Here is a 22,432-nt window from a genome sequence, read left to right on the forward strand (position 1 = left end):
TAATTTTTTTTAATTTTAAGTATTTAAGAATTTTTAAAGTTCAAATTTGAAGTTTATATAAAAAAAATAATGACGTGGATGAGGATGTGAATGACAAGTTGGGCATCCACGTCATTCGAAAATCTATTTGGTAAATCAATTCGATAAAAATAACATTGCTCCTTTTCGATAAGTTTTTTTCATATATATAATGATTATTTAAACTCAAACCAGTTATTTAATCGACCTCTATCACATGAATCATTTTTTTTTATACATTGATATTTTTATTTCATTTTTTTTACTTTTAACATACACTGTTACTCACAGAGGGTGTATATATATATATATAAATTTTTTAAAATTCTAATGATATTATGCATTATCTAAAAGGGCAGTACACTTTGGTTATCCGAATCCTACATGGCATGATCCCATTGGATGAATGAATTCCATAAGATTTTAGAAGTGGAGCTATACCTAAAGCAATGGGACCAGCATTCATTGAGGATGTGGTTGCTTTCATAATTCATTGAGATTATAATCCATGGAAGTACGTAGAAAGCACTCATTTTATTGAAACTTAACCAAATTCTTCTCATATGGCTCCACTTCGAATCTACATCAATCTCTATTGAGTTCTTGACAACAAATGTCACATATTAATTATCTTAAGTTGATTTATACACCATCTTGGTACTTTTCTTGCTAGAAATATCAAATTTAAAGTGCATTATCGTAGTAAACTTAACTATGATTTGATAATTAAGTTTTCATAATTAAGCTTATCATAATAATGCAGCATCCTGTTTCTTTAAACAGTGACAGTTCAAAAGGAATTTGTCTTCTATAATTGGAGATACCCTTTCTCAATTTTTTTTTTCTTGTTTTGTTTCAAAAAATGGTAATTTCTTATTGAAATTGTAAATTTTCTCATAGAATTTTAGTTTGATTAGTGATATGTATATATATCCATATCAATTTCTATCACAGCTAGCACATGTTTTGTGTCATTTAATTGTTGAAGTGTCAATATTGAAGTCTTACTTTAAAAGAGTTCAAAGAAAATCTTGATACTATCTACAAATAGAGTAGAATATGACTCGATAAATTCTCACATTTGATAGTTAGGTTGTTGTATCTTATTCTATCATATAACAGGCAAACACAATTCAAAAGAAATTCGAATTTTTGAACTAAAATAATCATGTTTTTGTAATGCATGAACAAATTTATAAACTTTGATTATTTTTATTAAAAAAAATAAATAAAAATTTATCAATAAATTTTGTCACATAAAAAAAAGTGATTTTGAATTCAAATCTTTATGTATGAGAAAAAAAAATACTGATTCAAAAATATTTTTTTTATAAACTAAAAAAATTACAATAATTTTATATATTATATTTTATATTAAATTCTCTATGTGAAGAAAAAAAAACATATATCACCAATACGTAAATATACATATACAGCATTAAATATTAAATATTAAATATATAACCCAGCATAATAAAGTTAAACAAACCCCTGACAAAGCCCACAGAAAAACACACACACACACACAGAGAGAGAAGAATGAATCAGTTAATTCCACGTGGCAAATGAGGAGCAAGCATATGATGAAGGATATTTCCCGCCTTCTGTTAAAAGGCATCGTGATTGATTCAATGATCGTGCGGTGGAGAGATGAGTGTAATCCCCCACTCCAACCTCATCCGCATATATGAGATGCTTTGCCACGTGGAGCCGAACCGAATAGTCGTCGTCTGTGGTGTGGATATCATCTACCTCTCTCGCTCTCTCTGTGGGCGGAGGAGCTCACCAGCTCTTAATCAATGGCGGTGTGCCCCTTGGCCTCCCCACGCTCTTCAACCTCTCTCGATCTCTCTCCCTCTCCATTCATGGAGCTTAGCTTCGTCTCCTCTCGATCTGTTTCTCCGATCCCTTCTTCGTCTTCATCTTCGTCTTCGTCCTCGAGTCTTGGTATTTGGATCGGGGAGAAGAGGAAAGGGATCCGAAAAACTAGGGTGACGTTTAGGATTAGGTCATCGGCGGAAAGAAGCGGGGATAGAATCGATGAAGATGATCGCCGGCGAGCTGGGTTCGTCGCCGTCGATGTCCCGACGCCGGCGACCACGACAACGGCTATCAATCGGAGCCTCGGCGCTGCGGACACTGAGTTTCCTGTTTGGGAGAAGCTTGGCGCTGTTGTGAGACTGAGCTATGGGATCGGTGAGATCGATCATCCATTCAATCTCTCTCTCTTTGAGGTGTTGATCTCTTGAAATTTTTGTTTGAATTCTTAGTTTGGTGTTGATGGGGTTGTTAGGTGTGTATGGGGCGATGGCGCTCGCCGGGAAGTTCATTTGCGAGATGACGGGGATCGATTCCACCGGAGGGTTTCATCCATCGCTGAAAGCCATCGTCGATGGTCTTGGCTACGCTGCGCCACCGATCATGGCTCTGCTTTTCATCTTAGACGTATGTGCATCTGATCTTCTTAAAATTTCAAGTAATTTGCAAAAAAAAAAAATTTAAATTTCTAGTGACCCATTGATTCTAATTTCTTGAGAAATTCCACTGTTTATTAGAGATTTTAATTTAGATCAAAATGCATTCAATGACACGCTTTCGTGAGAATGATTGATATATATATATATATATATTGGGTGAAAAATTCTATAAATTAGGATGAGGTGGTTAAGCATTCACCGCATGCTCGTGCCATTAGAGATGTGGAAGATGAGGAGCTCAGGAGCTTTTTCTATGGCATGTCTCCTTGGCAGGTATAGGCTGTATAGCTGAAAATGATGCACGCTTTTCAAATTTTTTTTTTTTTCCCTTTTTAATTTCTTTTTGATGGGATTTCTCATGGCTGAAAGGATATTAAACTAATTATATATATTTTTCAATCTCGTACTTAGTTCATACTTATTGTGATTGCAAGCTCAGTAGGTGAGGAATTGTTCTATCGAGTGGCTGTTCAGGTATGTCAAGTGCTTGGTTATTCTTACTTTGTTCTCCATTTTTAGCGTACTGTAAACATGTTTGGTGTTTGATATACATAAATATTAGGAAATATTAAATTCGGGAGGAGATGATTATCAAGCAATATTAATTTGTTCATATGTGTTGTGCCGGTTTAAGAAATTATTAATAAAGTGATTTTAATGATGTATTTTTTTTTTGAAATAAATATTAATAAACCACATATTTATTGAAAAAGAAAAGATCAACATAGTTTAGATATCTGTTTCTAAAGATTTTTTGTCTGAAAAATTATCAATTCAGACATCAATAATTATGGAGTATGGGAAATAAAGTAGCTTCCAGAATTTGATAGTCAAGCTATACATGCTAGCTTTGTTGGCTCAAATATATATTAATTTAGTCGCCGAATAGAACGTGTGATGTGGTCTGATGCGTGAATGTAATTGGAAATGTTTTACATAGACTAGGTCGTTGCTGAACTTTGAACTATATTAATTTCAGCTGCTCTATGTAGGTAATTAAACTAAAGTGGCAGGTCTGGAATGATATTAATTAAAATAATCTTTGTACTAAAGTGTCTCAATTGGTCTATATTCTCATGGCACTAGGTGACAAGAGTAGGTTCAAAACTGAATTATATTGTATGAACCAGACAGCACCATGTGATACAGCTGTGCCTCCACCTTCTAAAAATTGCTTATTATATAAGAGAACGGGAACAACAACAAACCTTCCTTCTAAATAAAGTTCTCGGTCATTATATAAGAAATTGAGAGCAAGTATTTTATTCTGTTAATTAAAAAATGAAACCCGGAAGTGGTCATGAACGGCATCACAGAAAATCATTGCAACTTGCTATATCTTTTACATAGAACTAAAAGCACTCATCCTCGTGATGATTCTAATGTTTTAAAATTAAATCTTTGCAACAACACAGGGAGCTTTAGCTGATATGTTTCTGAGAGGTGCTGATCTCATCAAGGATGCACGTGGGATTGCTTCTCTGGTAAGTGCTGGTCTAAAATTTAATTTTCCATGACAGCCAAATATCTAGTTTTACTAACTCTCAATATATCATTTTTTTTTTTGCATGTAGACTGGGATGCTACCTCTCTTTGTTCCATTTGCTCAAGCATTTGCGGCTGTTATCACAGCTGCACTTACGGGTTCGCTCTATTATGTGGCCACTGCTCCAAAAGGTGCGCTTTTAGAAACTATTGTCGCCTAGACTACTGCTACTCTATTAGTAATATGCCATAATGTATATAATGGATTGTTGGGAATGAGACCTTTGTTGTTTTGTTTTTGCGCAGATCCCACCTACGTGGTCGCTCCAGTATTACGTTCTCGGCCTGGCCGTGAAGATCTCAAGAAGCTTTTTGCAGGTTTGCTTCTTGCCATAAACATCACATGATGTTCCATGATGATATTCTCAAGTGTTTTGTTTATATGTTTATTTATTTATATGTATAATCATTATGTAGGTAAATATGTTTTATAAACAACCACAACTTAATATTTAAAAAAATGATCATGTAAAAACGTGTGTGTGTATATATATATATATATATATATATTTTTTTTTAAAATATTATTTATCTAGTTTTATTTTATCATCATTAAATGATAAAATGTACTTAATTTAGACTCACACACAGGTTTAATTTTTTGAATAATCACTAAAATTTGGTAAAATTACAGTTTGCTCATTCAAGTTTGATTTGTTTCTAAATAATCACTGAAGTTACTAATTATTTCAAATGCCAATCACCCGAATGATTACCAGCTTCATTAGCTGACGTGGACACCGTGAAAAGTCCAATCAACATTTAGAAAACTGTGTACACGTCAGCTAATGAAGCATGTAATCGTTCGGTGACTGACATTTGAAATAATTAGTAAATTCAGTGATTATTTAGAAATAAATCAAACTTGAGTGAGCAAACTGTAACTTTACTAAACTTTAGTGATTATTCAAAAAATTAAACCCACACACACACCAGGTGGACTATCATATTTTCAAGAGAAGGGAATATGTAAAAATATGTATGATATCATGTATAGAGGAGGACATATAGTAAATTTAGAAACAGATGAGTGAGGCATCATGTTTCCACAGAGGAATATATTTGAAAAAACCTTTGTGTAATAAGTCAATTATTTTGATCGAGAAAACGACCTGGGTAACTTTTTTTTTTGTGTGCATGCAGCTTGGTACGAGAGAAGGCAAATGAAGAAGATATACTCTCCCCTCTTAGAAGGCTTGTTGGCTTTGTATCTCGGTTTTGAATGGATTCAGGTAAATTAAATATACTGCCACTTACAGTGATTTTACACTGAAGATTAATATAAAACACATACACACAAACACATAATATATTGTTAACCTTTTTGTGTGGATGGATGCAGACTGATAAAAATATCCTTGCGCCCATGATAACACACGGCATATACTCAGCTGTGGTCCTTGGCCACGGGCTGTGGAAAAATCCATGAACACAGGCGTCGGCTACGTCAAAGAATCCATCAAGTTAGGGTCGAAGCCAGAAACTCTAATAAATTATAGCCGAGTATATATACGCTGAATGTAAGCTTGCATTCCGTTGAGACCAAGTTCTATAATACGCTGGAGGGATGGGGGTTTCATTTAAAGTAGCCCAAAGATAAAGGAATGTAATTATCATTATATTATATATTGAAATAATATACTGCTAGAGTTGAAATATTGGTACTCCCACTATGTACATTTGTATGCAATGCATGTATATGCCTTAGGGCCCTGGCTTATACAGCTAGCAAGAATTTTGTAGTGTGAGGTTTTGTATGTTTATGTATATTCTACGTTGGTTGAATTTAATAATTTTTTTATTTTTCAAAAAGAATTAATCATTTTTATTTTACTATTCGACCAATACTTGAAAAAAAAATATATAGCTACTTCAACTGTTTATTAATTTTAACAAGTGTTATCAAATGACAGGATAAACTTTTTTAAAAGGTTACCAGATTATTATTATATTATTTTAGAGTCCTAACTTCAAATTGAATAAAAATATTACCTCAACATCTATTTTGATAATTTATAATGATGTTGCGCCAAAAATCCTATGTCGGCATCTGATTTACATGTTGACACACCCAATTGGGACTGCCATGTCATTGAAGTTGGCCACCTCAAAGAAGCCACGCTGGCAAACCACTACATTTTCATACTTAAAGCTTAAGAGTCCCTGGCCTTTCTTGAATGTACCATAAAAATCTCAAAAATAAAAATTATTCGTTCAATTAGAACCCATTAATCTTTTAACATTCATTAATCAAGCTTACCATCTCGCCAGACCACGTAAGATAGCACAGTTGTCTAATTCAACGCTTTATCAGTTGAACAGAAAAGATGTGATATGTAAATCAGTAAATGTCATATCCAGCCATCTAACAAAAAAGATGTGATGTGTGAGGGTCATATCCAACCATCCTCGGAATATGTTTTTATTCTAATATTTGAGGATTTTAATGAAGAAAATGGCTCCTAAACAGCTATTAAACTTAATTAAAAAAGCCCAAGGCAGGCAGCATATGTTGACCACTGAACAGTAACCTGACATAGAAAATATTGGTTGATATAATTAGATTAAACTAACGGACTATCATACTTTAAATAAAACAGTAGTTCGAAGTGGTAAGTCAGTAGCACCCGGCATCAAACCCTGGAAATTAACAGCAGCGCACCTTCAGGCACTGCCCACTTCCAGTTGGGAGATAATACTGATGAAAACCTGGAAACCTTGGCACATATCAGAGAACAGGCAATACTCATTCCTTGCATGGTATGTAGCCATTATTCCTGTAACAGTAGAACAACAAGAACAATAGAGCAAAATATATTCAATAAGTTGAGGTCACTGTAAACCATTGCCAAAGGGAACCCGAACGTGAATTTCAAAATTTGATAATTATTTTTCATCTCTTGCTTTCGGATGATATCAAATCAATACAAAGGCAATATCAGATATTTAAATGGCATTTTCCCCTTTCGATAATTTGAAAATATCATATGAGCTAATATTTAGTTCTTAGGGAAAATCACCAGAAGAGATAGACACCCAACTTCTCACATCCCCACAAACTTGTTGAGACCTGAATCTTAGAAACCACCCCACCACCCAACCACACACACACACAATTTACTAATACCTCAGACAAGCTTTGTAATCTAGAAAACTTCCATTTTTCAAAGTGGCTTTCTTACCTCCCTAGCTGATAACATTTCTCAAGTTTTCTAGAAAAATCTGAGTAATGCCCACAATCATCCTACGGATGGGGCAATCAAAGAAATGCTACTAAAATTGATAGCATGTCTTTTTTCATTGTTATTTTTATTTTTAATTTTGCAGAACAGGACAAGGAAGACACATACCATAACCGGATGTTTGCACATCAAAGCCTTCATCCTAGAAAAAAATCATGAAGAGTGAGTCAGCAACATTGGAAAATGGATAACGAAATGAATGAGTGAAAAGAGGTGGGATGGCAACCTGCAACTCTCGAATCAAAGGCAAACTTCCTGTGATTGAGTAGGGGCTTGACATATCCAACCACTCTCAGTCGCTTTACATAAGACATGAAACCCAGGTGATTCAAGATTACATGCAACACCAGACATCATCGCTTCATCAAAACTGATACTTAGCCTACCAAAAATCAAGGGGCATAAAATGAGTATCTCCAGCTTATCAGTATCTACAAAGAAATTGAGCACAATCAGAAAACTACAAGATATCAATACATAATAATTCAATGATCATTCCTGGATTCATTAATGTCAGGAACTCAGGAAGTGTATGTTTTGAGTTTTTAATTTTTGATAAAAATGCTACAGGCCACCTTGGTGAATTTTCAAGAGAGAAGTTTGTTCTTTTGAGAGGAAAAAGAAATACTATACCCATGGTATAATCAGTATTCAAACCTATCTGCAATTGCAGTCCCTACAATTGAAAACGAATTAACTATACAGTCTATACCCATGGTATAATCAGTATTCAAACCTATCTGAAATTGCAGTTTCTACCATTGAAAATGAATTAACTATAGAAGTTGAAATTTGGTCATACTTTCCCTCAAATTTTTCATCTGGGAAGCACATAATTTGAAACTGGCCCTCGGGAATCCAGCTTCTCTATATTTGCATTTAAATCATCTACATATTCCTGCAATTTCTTGACCACATCGGTTGTGCTGCATCAAACAGAATCAAATTCAGGTTTTTCCCTATTATGTTAACCTGAGATGAACAGTCAAAACACAAAAAGTAAAAAGATATGCTCACCTGTGAGAATGGGAGTTAACCTGCAAACACAACAAATAGCAAGTTACATAAAAATTACAACCAGAAAATAGCAACTAAACCAGCAATGCAAAAAATTGAGTCAGTATTAACAGAAGCACATGAATGATCATAACTATAGTACAACATTATAAAGGAATAATAGCGTGTTTCCTCCAAACTACTAATTTAGTTGGAAAATCATCATTTGAGCTTTGGAGTCATTCCAGACTGAAAGAACTGTGATTGAAAGAAGCACAGGAAGAAGCAAAGGCCACCCTTAAAGTGAAGTGAAATCTCTTTCTGAAGCTGAGATATATCAAGATAACAGAAGGAGAAAAGAATATAATCAGAGATTCAAGAACTTGATTCTTTAAAAAGCATGAAATTAACTATACCCTGCCAGTTTCTATTATAGAGTAAGTTTTATTTAGTTTAGTATAGAAAAAATTTTGAGGATCTCTATGGATCCTGAACTTGAAGAGATACTTCTGAAGCAATCAACTGGACTAGTTCATAACCATTATATTGAAATCTCAATCCCGATAAGATTTTGACTAAAGTATGCCCACAAACTTTTGGAAGCACTTGATAATAGCTTCTATCATACAACTTTATGTTAAGAAATCAGGAATTAATGAAAATTTAAATGAAAGGTGATAATATCTAAAGAACATACCCCTCTATCTCTTATGGTTCTTCTGTAGAACCTCAGACTGAGCAGCAGATGATAACAGTAACCAGTGTTAGTTCCTATCCACATGAAATTTATCCAGCATATTTCTTAATCTAATCTTTCAACTGGAATCACATGGTAAGAAGACTAATAATTTTGTGATTACTACTTCTGCATAATATTACAAATGTGGACAGGTATGGTCTAAAAAAATTTAAACTAACAAGACAAAAGCAATTTAGAAAATGATTCAGGTAATTTCTTGAGACAGGGTGAGAAAAAGTTATCATACCTTACATCCCTGATATGTGTACACTTGCACCTGGAATCTGATCTGAGCACCTCACCTCCAGGATCTGCAGTACATGTTTAATCAATAGGGACAGAAACAATTAGAACTACCCTCTTTTCAGCTACCGGTATCACACACACTTTCCTACCAGTAATAATCGAGCAATCAAAGTTAGATACAAATGCAACTTACAGCCCCATTGAGTTGGTTTTAATGGTAGATGGTGTCGACCGTAGACTTCTTCCTTAGGATGTGGAGGAAAAGTCTTTATAGAATCTTGACTGGATTTCTCTAAAGTGCCTCCATGGCTAACTCCAAAGGATTAATAGCCTGCAAACATTATATATAAGCAGCAAGCCTTTACCATTCAAGATTACAACCATGGCAAATATTACCTTGTTCCATCTAAATGAGGATGGAGACATTGAAAATGACAACCAAATAGACAAACCTTGGTTCATATCTGAATAAACACACTGAAATATGCACAGCAACTTGAGAAACCACATCTAAAAGAGAACATTTCACCTCTATGGATAGATCCTAAAATTTCTGCCTTAACCAATATGCTGGCAGGATTAAATTCCTCATTCACCGTTTGTTAGATAGACTTAAGGTATAGGAATTGACACAGTTGGCAGCAGTACAACAGAATTTTAATATAAAAATTTACAGGACAAACATAATGAATTGTGACCAAACAAGCATCATACTCATTTGTTTTTGGAGTTTCTGAGGGAGAAATATATCCAGCTTCCTCTTAGGGGATGTTCATCTGGGGAAAGTGGTTTTAAAATGAAGAACTAGAGGAAAGTGACCTACCAAACTGGTAGTTCTCATGCTTATTTTGTACAAGTGAACAAAATATGGGCAAAGGTGGGGGAGGGGAAGTAAGCTTATATCAAAATTCACTTCTCCCACTTAGTGATCTTGAAAGTGAGGTTTAGTTCAAAATTAAGATAAAGTGAACTTCGGTGAGGAAAGCGCCACTTCCTCTCTAAAGTGGAAATCAATCCACTTTAATGATTTTCCCACCATTTTAGAGTAAATGAACCAAAAGTATACATGAAGGCCTATAATTTTTTTTTAACACAATGAGTAATGGGAAATTTCACTCAGACACAAGAACTCAATCAATATATTCAACAGACAATATCAAGACCAATGAACCAGTGAACAGGCAAATCGTTCTAGAACACTCAAGCAGATGGCCCCTTGAGCAGCATGAAACTTTAAATCCTTTCCTAATAGAAAATCCAAACAAGGCCAACAATGATTTTACTTGTGTTGTTTAATAAATTTTGACAACAGAAAGTTTATGACAGATCAATGGAGAGCAAATGTATTTGATACTATGTAACAGTGAAGGTTCAAGATGTACTACCTTGTGAGGCAGACCACTGTGGAAAAGCTTCCCAGTGGCTCGAAGCTTCCAAGCAATCATCCCTCCAGTGCCAATACAGGGTTGCTTATCTGCAGTATCGATCCAAAACCTGCGAAACATCCAAGAAAACCATGAGAGATTCTCAAAACCAAATATCATATCCGTAATCAAAATCGATCTACAGATACCCATCAGCGATCACTCACAGCGGGCCCTTCTTGAGTTTGTTAAGAAGGCCATCCTTGACCAGTGCATCAACCCCAATGCCAAGAACAGAGGAATTCTCCTCGTTGGCGATGAAGACGGCGACAACCGTGTTCTTGAGCGCTGGCCTGGTCTCCCCGAGCCGCCGCATAAGCTCCGCCACCAGCGCGACGTGCCCTAGGCAATCCGTCGTCCCCCGTCCTCTCAGCTTATCCCCATCGACACTCAACGAGAACGGATCAAAATCCTAAAAATTCCAAGAAAATTCAACAAAAACCAAGAAAATCAAGAAAAAGAGAAAACCCAAGAAAAGAGTTCGGGATCGAGGATCACCCAATCGGAGGGATCAGCGGTGACGACATCCATATGGCACCCGACGAAGGAGAGAATGCGATCGGGATCACAGCCAGGGTACTCAGCGATGATATTCCCACGGCCATCGGAGTAGGAGACGTGGGAGACAATGAGAGGGCCACCACCGGTGGAGGTGGAGAGAGGGAGGAGAACATCAAGAACGTGGCGGGCGACGCGATCCTCTTTGGGGGACCAGTTCCGGCGGGGTTGTTTTGGACATGGCGGGCCTCACCGATGATCTTGGAGAGGAGGGAGACGTAGGAGCCACGATCGAGAGGTCCCACGAGATCCTTCAGAGAAGAGGACTCCATTGGAGCACTCTCGAGCTTCAACCCTCGATACGACTCGAAGAAAAAGGAAAATCGAAGAGTGTGGGCTTAAGAGGATGCTTTCCAGAGTATTTATATACCGTTCCCGGGAAGAAATTTACATAAAACTCCTTTTATTTATAAATATTTAATATATTTTGAAGATGGTTTGTAAATATGTTAATTATAGGCTGGATTCTGGAATACAACAACAGGCCCAAAATAGATGTTGGGCTTGGCCCATAACATGTAACACATCTTCTATATATGGTGGTTGTATATTTTAACAAAGATGGAAAAATTATATATTTTAGATTTTTTTTTAGAGATTAAGATATTATGATGTATTATATTAACTAAAAAAATGTTTATATAAAGACAAGAGAAAATGTTTCATGTTTGAATACAATTGGATATAGCATAGAAGAATATCAACTCAAATGAATGTGACTATTCAAAGAGATTATGTCTAATATTTCTTTCCCTTCTTAACTTTAATTTTTTTAGATTTATTTTTCACATTGAAAAGTTATGCTTTTTTTTTTAGGATAATATTTTGATTTTGATTTAAAATTAATTGATGAAATGTAAAAAGAAGTTCTATGATCGAGAGTTTGAAATACTTACAACAATCCAATATGAAGTAAAAAAGAATTATACGTTAAACCTTTGGAAATAAAATTTTTATGATTATAACCATCCTGTTCATGTATTTAATTAATTATTATATATCATAATTAATATATCACAAAGCATCTATCATTATATATAGGCGGCATGTGTCATTTTGTGTAATTTGGTTAGACAAATTCTGATAATTGTTGCATATTTTTTAATGATGTGGCACATGATGTTTATTTTCTTATAAAATCAAATCACTTTTGCCAAATATAAAAAATAAAAATAAATCACTGCTTTGGCTTTGAGATCAAATGAATGAGAAGGCAGATTGGTTATTTATTAGTGTTATCAATGTTTAGGCATTTAATTTAATAATCATTTTATATCCATATATATATATATATATATATATATGAAGCACATTTTTAGCAATTTGAAGTTGTTTAATTAATTAAATAATAATAATAATAATAATAATAATAATAATAATAATAATAATAATAATAATAATAATAATGACGCAACTCCAGCTTGCATGCATTGTCTCTTTCAGAGAGTAAACCCTAAAAGGACAAGAACCATCACGTATAGCAACTTATGACCTTGTTCATAGTAGTACCGATTCTTTTAAAAAGTTTGTCTTCATCGATCCATCCTGGTTTTTATCTTCTCGTTCTTATCACATTCATCTCTTTTGTTCAAACTGCATCACTTGCATTTATTCTCATAAAAACTACATGACTAATTTATATATATATTCAAGAAATACAAACAAAACATAGATCAATGAACAGATAGAGAAATAAACACAAACACATATGATATGGATCTGCTTAAAGTTATTAATCACCATCCAAGACGAAGCTCTAAATCCAGTTCTTGAGTACTAGTACTACTTGCACTTGAATCAGATTTGATTGATTCACTGAAGGAGGTTGTTGGGATGAAAGTGCAGGTGACCGGAGTTCCAGTGGATGGTGTAGCTGCAAGCACTGCACCATTTGGCACTGCAGGTAAAGGATAAAAGAAGCACATGCCACCGTTGGAGATAACAAGAGGGGGAGGAGGAGGAGAAGCAGAAGAAGAAGAGGGATCAGAGACCACCATGGGTGACTGATGGAGCTTTGCGCGGTCTCGCCTGTGAACGTTCATATGTCCACCGAGAGCTTGAGCTGAACGGAACTCTCTCCGACAAAAGGTGCAAGTATAACATCTTGGTGGCCATGTTGCTAAATAGCTCTTGGAGTCGTCAGCAAAAGCTCTCACCTCTGAGGAGTTGTCGGTGTCCCCCGACCGGAGGCTAGGCCACTGCCACATGCCGGGGAGGAGTTGCTTCTGTTGATGTTGCTGTTGTTGCTGCTGCTGTTCTTGGGCCATTGAAAAGAGACTTAGTTGTGTTTGCATGCTATTTGGTTGGATAATTAGGGCAAGGAAGCTCTCTGTCTATATATATACAACAAGAAGGAAGAAGAGGAGAAGATAACGTTGTGGTTGTTGCAGTAGAAGACAAGGGAAAGCTATATCTCCAAGTGCATCATCAGTGTTGGAAACTAAGTTGGAGTCTTGTTAATTGATTAGTGTTTACAAGCATGCACAGCTAGAAAATTCTCCATCTAACGTATTATTTATATTTTTATCTTAGTTTATGTTTTGGAATAACAAGGATCAAAAAGAAGTGTTGAATATGCTTCTTTTTGTCTTTTAATTAAGAATTTAGGGTTTCTGAATCAAAGGTATATATAGTTTGTAATTGTACCTTGAGTATACCAACATCTAATTATAAACTTATTTCATCCATGTGATCTGAATCAAAGTTAACGTTTGTATCTTGAGTATATTAACATCTTATAAACTTTTTCATCCATGCAACTGGATAAATAAACCAAGTCAGTTTGAACAAATTTCTAACAACTACTGCAAATTAATTAGTCTCAAAGATAGGGAACAAAAATCAGAAGACGAGAAAAACAAGCATTTTCAAACAAGTTACTTTATATCAATACAAAGGATTAATTAGAACATAGATATTAAAATGACGTCACATTTACACCCGGTAATGGAGAACTACAACAGATGTTCATATGGTATCAAGATTTTCCAGCATGCCGGCCTTGTAAGTTTGATTATTTCAAGATGATATGAACTCTAATCCTCATTCAAATTTTCTTTGACAATGGACTTTAATTGGCTCTAACTCACTGTCTTCTTTCACCTAATTCTTATCAAATTCCAGCTTTCTGCTTTTTCACACTCAAAGAACTCGCTCCATATACATGATGCTCCATCCTTTCTTGTCCTTAACCAAATGTTTATACATTTCAATTATAAATCATGATCATATATATATATATACTAATTAACTAAAGGATAATGTTCTTCAAATCCCTGACCATTAATGTTGTTAACTTGATGTCTTGTAGCTATTGGTGCATTGCACCAATATTCCTAAACTTCTTGTGATTTTCTTATCTTCTGCTTGGTTTGACTCAAGCCCTTGCTTCCTACAACCATGACAAGGGTTCACATTTCTACATCACCTTCAACTTCAACTTCAAAGCAAGCTAATTAAACAAATATAACTACCTCTTCATCAACTAGCTAGACTATTTCAACTAGTTGTTATATATGTTTCCAATATATGGTTTCATGCAATCCATGAGGTATTACTATTTTCTTAGAAGTAACAGAGAATATCTTGATTAAACATTGACTAACTTTTCCAAGATCATGACCTTGATGTGTTGATAAGCTTGACATATTTGAAGTATCACATGTTTTGTGAACTTTACTTTCTATTGAGTATTGACAAATATGATGATTTATTGGTATAAGGAACATATATAAAGTATGTAAAAATTATTGAAAACATGATATCAGACTTAGGATAGATAGTGATTCTATGTCCTTCTCATGCATGCATATGCCTCTCTCTCATTCTCCTGCATGACATGAATTGCAATCATACAAGTAAGATAACAAGGAAAGACAATAATAGAATGGCATTGAGACGTACGGCACCACAACTCCTTTTGAGGTTGAAGAAAGCCCGAAGGCTTGACTTGATCAACCAACTATATAATAATGCATGCATCTCAGTTATTATGCGTCTCAATGTCATCATTGCTTGCTTTATGGATTGTAATTCATATAAAAATGGATAAAATTACCTTTACTAAAATAAAAAATCAAAACATTACAAAACAAAAATATAAAGTTAAAAAGGATCCAAAAATAAGTCTAATAATCTACAATAAATGACTGTTCTATACATCAATTGTTAATCACGTCTCTTGTTGAACAACTAGTTTCATGCTTTTGTCGGTGATGGATGGGGGAGAAAAGGAAAAATTTGTGGAAGATAAGGGGAAAAAATCATGAAAGGAGATGGAGGGAGGACAAGGAGATGATGATGGAGGAGGTGAAAGGGAACAAGAAGATGATGGAGATGGAGACAGAGAGAAAATTGAAATGATTTTTTTTATATGCGCCCATATGGTATGCCATGAGATTGGGGGTACTTGATTATGAATGGGGTTGTGAATCTATTTCAAATTTTCAATTCGTGGCTTGTACACTTTTTTTGTTTTTCTTAAATATTAGTATGTAAGCTTTTATTTGTTTATTAATTTATTTATATGATAAAATTAATAAGTCACCTCAAATATGTACAGTTTTTATTATTTATGTTTTATTGTGTAGTGAGACAAAGTCAAACTCTTTAATAATGTCTTAACTGTTAACCATTGCCGTGGTAGTTGTATATAATTAAGCTTTAAATCCTCATCTGATCATTACTATATAAATTTCTAAAAACACATAAACATGATGGAATTTTCATATGAGAATGATGTCAATGATGTGAACCAAAGTGAATATCACACCAAAATGTAGAAGTTGTATTGAATATTTTTAAAAATAAAAAACAAAAATAGATATTAAAGTACATATATCGATTTTTTTTTTGGTAAATGTGGATATACCACAGATTTATTAAAAAAAAAAACAGTACAAGGAGAAACGTAGAAACAGTGAAAGAGTCATCTCTCACCAGAGGTGAGGAGAAACAAAGAAGACGAATACAGTAAAAAAACAGACAGTGTAAGGGAGCTTAGAAGACGGAAGATGTCGTCTGATATCTCAGGCCTACTAAGACGAACAACAGGATCATCTACTCCATAGCAGTGTCGATGTCATGATCGTCAGCTGAGGTGGATTCTCTAGCGCTGAGAAAGTTGAGTGCACTCTTGATTTTCTGGGTTGCTGGTGCCTATCAGCTACTGTAGAAAACCAAGAAAGAGTCATATTAGCTGACTTAAAAATAACGTTGAAATGCGGTAAAGCTTTCATTTGAAATATGCGAGCATTTCTTTCTATCCAGATATTCCATAGAATAGAGCGGGAGATGAGATCCCAGAGAATACGGTGCTGAGGGGTAAGAGAAGGCAACCAGGAGGTCCAGAGTGAGGGGATTGATTGTGGGAGAGAATTAAAGTCTAGTGCATGAGAGAAGAAAGCCCAAATGTATTTAGAGAATTCGCAGTTAAGAAAAAGATGATTCAGGCTTTCGGTAGCGTTGTGACATAGGACACAGGTATATGAGATATTAAGAGTGATACACCCTTTTTTGAACAGATTTGCAAGGGTAGGAATTTTGTCCTCCCCAGCAAGCCAGCAAAAAAGGGAAATTTTTCTAGGGCAACGAATCTTCCAGAAAAGTGGGTAATGCGGGTTTCTCAATCCACCGTCAATAAGGTATTTGTAGAAAGATTTGACTGTGAAGATACCATTTTTGTCTGGGGCCCAAAGGGTAATGTCGTCCTGATTAAGGGAACAGTCAGGGATAATTTCCATGAGCGATGATAACATATCAGGTGAGTCTAAGGAGAACAAAATCTCAGTATTGTTTAGATGTTGGGAAAATTGTTTGATAGTTATCCAAGGAGATGTGCATTGTGAAAAAAGGTTCGGCCAAAGATCTTTGAGTAGAATCCCAGAGTGCCAGCGGTCAAGCCAAAGAAAGGATTGTGAGCCGTTTCTGATAGTTTTATTAATACATGAGCGAAAAGCAGGTAAAATGGAGGTCGTTACAGCCCAAAAGATTGATTTATTTCTTGGTGGTGAATGATAAAAGAGTCCGGCTGGAGAGAAGATGGAGTAATTGGCTTGAATGATTTTGGCCAAACAACTGTTCGGGTTACAAGATAATTTCCACCACCACTTCCCGAACAGAGCTTTGTTGAAATCATGGAGATTGAGAATTCCCCAACCTCCCATGTCACCGGGCCTAGTGATCCTGTTCCAGGCGATAAGTCTGATTCCTTTGGGTCCTAAATCAGGATCTTTCCAAAGAAAATCTCTTCGGATTTTATCGATTTCATTAATAACCCAAATAGGAAGTTTGAAAATAGACATCTAGTAGACTAGAACAGTAGAGAGAACTGAGTTGATGAGAGAAAGGCGGCCTCCAAGAGATAGGTACTTTGCTTTCCAAGATTGAGTCTAGAGCGAACCATGTTAGTGAGCTTAGACCAGTCTAAACGTCTAGATCTTCTGCCAAAGAGAGGGATCCCTAAATAAGTGATAGGAAGGCAATTCCTGGAGCAATTAAGAATTCTAGCTGAAGAGTGATGTGGTTGGAAGTCAAAGTTTGTGGAGTATAGACAACTTTTTGTGAAATTGATAGACAAGGCAGAAGATCCCTCAAAAAGATAGAGGATAAGTTTAATGATTATAAGATCTTCTTGTCCTCCAGCAGAGAAAATTAGAAGGTCGTCCGCATATTGGAAATGACAGATGTTGAACGACTGATCTAGAGGAACACCCACAAGAACTTTAGAATTGAGTGCGTGATAAAACATAGCGCTCAAGACGTCGGCTGCAAGGGCAAAGAGCAAGGGGGATAAAGGATCGCCTTGTCTCAGGCCCCTTTTACATCTGATATATCCCTGAGTACTCGCATTAATGATAAATTGTGATTTGGCAGTACTAAGGATAACACAGATCCAAGAGAGCCATTTGGGTCCAAATCCTCTAGCAACAAGAACTTCAAGGAGGAAATCCCAATCAAGAGAGTCAAAGGCCTTTGCGAAGTCAACTTTGAACCCGTTTCTGCAGGTTGAAAATAATTTCTTGGGCTCCAACTATATTGTCTACGATACACCTTCCTTTGATAAACCCAGATTGGGAGTCGTCCACAAGTGCGTTGATGACAGGTTTAAGCCGGTTAGCGAGGATCTTGGAAAGAATTTTGCAAGTAGAATTGATTAGACTAATAGGCCTAAAATCCGTGACTTCACTAGGGGAATTATTCTTGGCAATTAAAGCAATGTTTATCCAGTTTATAAGCTTAAGATTTAAAGAACCGTCAAAAAAGTCTCCACAGAGTTTGACTAGGGAATCCTGAAGGAGGTTCCAGCTTCTGAAAGAAGAAAATAGGAAAACGGTCGGGTCCTGGGGATTTATCAGGATTGAGATCGAAGACGGCTTGCTTGATTTCCTCAAGAGTAAAAGGAGTTTCCAGATGAGAGAGAACAACTCTTTCTCTGTAATCAAAGAGGAAATGCCAGTCGAAAAGAAATCTGCTAGGGATAGGGGTACCTAGGAGGGAGCGGAAATGATCAGTGAAAATTCTACCAATTTGATAATTTCCATCTATCCACCTGTCGTTGTGAAAGATGCGAGAAATGTGGTTAAGGTTTTTCCTACCGTTAGCAATCTGATGGAAATATTTAGTATTGACATCTCCTTCTCTAAGCCAAGTAATCCTGGATCGTTGTTTCCAATAAATTTCCTCCTGTTTAAAGATAGAAGATAGCTCATTTCGGACTTGAGAAAAACAATTGGATTCTTTCTCATAAAGAGGTCTGCTTTCACTAGTAATATCAAAAGAGTTAAATTGGGAAAGCAGACATATATGAATTTTTATAAAAATTATACTTAAATTTTTTTTTTCAAATTAAGTGAATATATATTTAAAACACAATGCCAGACAAACGGAGTAAAAATAAAAAGCAAAGTACAAAACAAATTTGAAAATAAAGTACTTAATGAAGTCACATTTATTCTCTCCCGCTAAACTACAATTTTAATTTTCTCTTTTCAGCTCTAAATTAGCCTTAACCATAACCTCAAACCCCAAGAACGAGGATCTATCATAAATTAATTTAATAAATCGATTTTTTTAAATCAACTTGTTAACATTAAAAACCAAATTGGAGAGGCTAGCCCACTGCATTTTAACCAACCCACATTCTTTTCAGAAAGAATAAAGTGCCCCTTGTTAGGAAACAAAATAAAAATTCGGTATTTCATTCTTAAATAAAAACATGATACTTCATTGTTTGATAAAGAACCGAACATACTAATCAATGAGTTTAATTTCAAATCTTAGTTTGGCAAACATCATTATTTGTTAGCTCTACTAGGATCAAAGACTATCATATATCTCAAAAATATAGTTTTCCTAAAATTCCTCAAATAAGCATAAACTAAGCAATAAAAAAACCATAAATCATTTGTCTTTGTTATTATTTCTACCTTAAATTTACTTGGATCTAAATGTTTTTGGTGGCACTCTGGAAGAAAACTCTACCTCATCTCCTCCCAGGGGATCTTGCATGTTTTGCTTAATGTTTTCTAATGAAGTTGTTGTATAATAATAATAATAATAACAACAACAATATAGGAAGCAATAAAAGTTCTAAACTACTTTGAAATATTACCTTGACTGGTGCAAGGATTATACCCAAATTGTATATAAAGCTTGGTTGGCTATTAAGTATTAACCCTCCAGTCGCCCACTAGCTATGGAAGCTTCCGCCCAGCTAGGAACAACTGGGCCATAGTTGGGCCAGGCCCATCATTCTAGTTCAACTAGGATGGCTGAGCTCAGTCCAAACCAATTGGGCTTAGCCTAGCTCATGTCAGTTCAGCACGGTCCCACAAGCCTTAATTACCTTGGCTCAATCCAGTTAACTAGGCTTGGCCAGCTGGGAGCTGGAATGACTGGGCTCAACCCAAAATGGACACAACATCACAATCTAAGAGAGAAGACTCTAGTTTGGTTCTGTTCAGATTTTGGTTCTCTGGTGAATATAATTTTGTAAACTTTTGAACCCAAACTTGAGTCTTATAATGTTATAGTTCGGTTTGAGTTCCAAGGTTGTTTTGATTTTGAATTCTAAATGGTTTAGTTTCAATTTTTTATCTTATTTTTTCAGTTCCAAGTTTGTATTTAGAAAAATTAAATTACATTTATGTATATAATTTTTTTTTAAAAAAACAAGCACAGTAAAAAGCGAAAGGAAGAAAAACAGGAAAAATCTGTCTCTTTTTTTCGTCTCCTCTTTACTTCATCAACTTTTTATTATTTCAAATTTTAAGAGATTGTCAAATATATATATATATATATATATGATAAGAGATTTTCTTAAAAAATTTGTAGGCCACCATAGCTAGTATATCACTTATGCCTAATATTTATATGCTTGAACTTATGCCTAATATTGTGTAAGATCATAAACTAACGAAAATCAATGCTCTCCAAAAGAGTAGCACCACCACCACTGCTCCCAAAGAAAGTCACATAATCCAATAAAAACTGGTTGTAGTGAAAAATTGGAGCACTACGCAGATTATAATATTTTTTTAAATTATTTTTATTAAATAATAAATAAAATAATAAAAAATACATATATTATTATTAATTTCAATAAATAAAATATTAATTTCAAGAAAAATCTAGAGATTTGAAATCTTTATTTAATTTTTTGTTTAATTAAATGCAACTTATAAAAAAACTTGGTGATTTGATAATATTACTTGGATGGGATAAGAGTAAATGAAAATTTTAATTCGAATTTTGGGGCTTTAGAAAATTATGGGGCCTTATTATAAAACTAAATATTGTATATTAGTATTATCATAAATTAAATTTTATAGTTAAAAACAAATTAATATATTCAAAATTATAATTATGTGGGAGGATATTAGTAAATGCACAATTTAAAAATAATTTAAAAAATAATGAATTTTGGTTCCATAGAAAACTATGAATCTTTATTAGAAATAAGATAAATTTATTACATATTGATATTATCATAAATTAAGTTTTATAATTTAAATAACACCTAAGATTTTTAAGATTACAATTATGTGACAAGGTAATAGTAAATGTAAAATTTTAAAATAGTTAAAAAAAAAATTATGGGGGCCTTAGAAAATTACAGGTTCATGTTAAGACACCAAATTTATTACATATTGATATTATTATAAATTAAATTTTATGTTTAAAAAATAATTAATTTTTTTAAATTATAATTATATGTATAGGATAATAATAAATAAAAAAAATTAAAATGTTAAAAAAATTGGGCCTTATACCTAGGGACGACCCCGACATCATCAAGTGAGGAGGCAAAGAAAGTATTAAAAAAAAAAATCCACGTTCAACTGTTCATGCACACATGATTAAAAAAAGAATAAAAAAAAAATGAATGTATCCATAAACGGTTCATGCACATTGCACACATGATTAAAAATAGAAAAAGGAAACGAAGAAAAAAGAAAAAGGAATATATTCAAATATAGAGAGAGAGAGAGAGAGAGAGAGAGAGAGAGAGAGAGAGAGAGAGAAGCATCAACAAAATAAATCCGAGGTAGGTACCCTTTATTATATGGTATAATGGTCCTTGTGAAACAAAAGAGATTTGGGTCAACTATTGGATAGCCCAATGGTATGACACCAAAGTATAAGAGGGAGGTCATGGGTTCAAATCCCTCCCCGACAAAGATCTGTCACCATACTTTGCTCATATACTATTCTCATATCAGATATATATCTGACATCCCGGGCTCTGTTTGGTCATGCTAGTATTCATATAAAAAAAGCGCTTATCGCCTATTATTCAAAATTTGGCAAAGCTTTCACGAAGAGAGCGCAAAAAATATTCGGCCATGCTGGCTCTAATAAAAGAGAGAATCAAGCTAGGTTGATGGTTCTTCCTCGTTAAGAAAGTCATTTGTTGCAATGGAGGAGGATAGTTCATATTTCTCCCCGAAAGTGACCTTGATTACAAGATTCTTTACTTAGATATATCATAAAGGTATAATCTCCGTAGTCCATTTAGATTTTACAAATTTCTTTACATTTTAATGCATGTGATTTATCAAGTATATATCTTTATTAAAAAAATATTCTCAAACAAACTTATAATGAAAGAATAGGAAAAAAAAAAAGACTACCGAAGAAAAAAAACTTCATCTTAACTCAAGAACTGCATTTACACCACATTCAATT

The 22,432-nt window shown here is 34.4% G+C and overlaps 2 protein-coding genes and 1 pseudogene across 2 annotated transcripts; 1 reads left to right on the forward strand and 2 right to left on the reverse strand.

Moving 5' to 3' along the window:
- Positions 1–1,729: 1,729 nt before the first annotated feature.
- LOC120259476 lies at positions 1,730–5,641 on the forward strand. The gene is given in 10 exon segments (XM_039267088.1): positions 1,730–2,214; positions 2,312–2,463; positions 2,673–2,768; positions 2,907–2,969; positions 3,911–3,979; positions 4,070–4,172; positions 4,287–4,358; positions 5,184–5,272; positions 5,383–5,457; positions 5,459–5,641. Coding segments are annotated over 10 exon segments (1,197 nt in total). The 5' UTR covers positions 1,730–1,817; the 3' UTR covers positions 5,540–5,641.
- A 795-nt stretch (positions 5,642–6,436) lies between these two features.
- Positions 6,437–11,576, reverse strand: LOC120258159 (annotated as a pseudogene).
- Positions 11,577–12,954: 1,378 nt separating this feature from the next.
- LOC120257891 (transcriptional regulator SUPERMAN-like) lies at positions 12,955–13,531 on the reverse strand. The gene has a single exon (XM_039265184.1). The coding sequence runs from the start codon at positions 13,510–13,512 to the stop codon at positions 12,982–12,984; it is 531 nt and encodes a 176-aa protein (XP_039121118.1). The 5' UTR covers positions 13,513–13,531; the 3' UTR covers positions 12,955–12,981.
- Between the last annotated feature and the right edge of the window lie 8,901 nt (positions 13,532–22,432).

This window comes from Dioscorea cayenensis, chromosome 4 (genome assembly GCF_009730915.1).
Source record: "Dioscorea cayenensis subsp. rotundata cultivar TDr96_F1 chromosome 4, TDr96_F1_v2_PseudoChromosome.rev07_lg8_w22 25.fasta, whole genome shotgun sequence".
Lineage (NCBI taxonomy): Eukaryota > Viridiplantae > Streptophyta > Magnoliopsida > Dioscoreales > Dioscoreaceae > Dioscorea > Dioscorea cayenensis.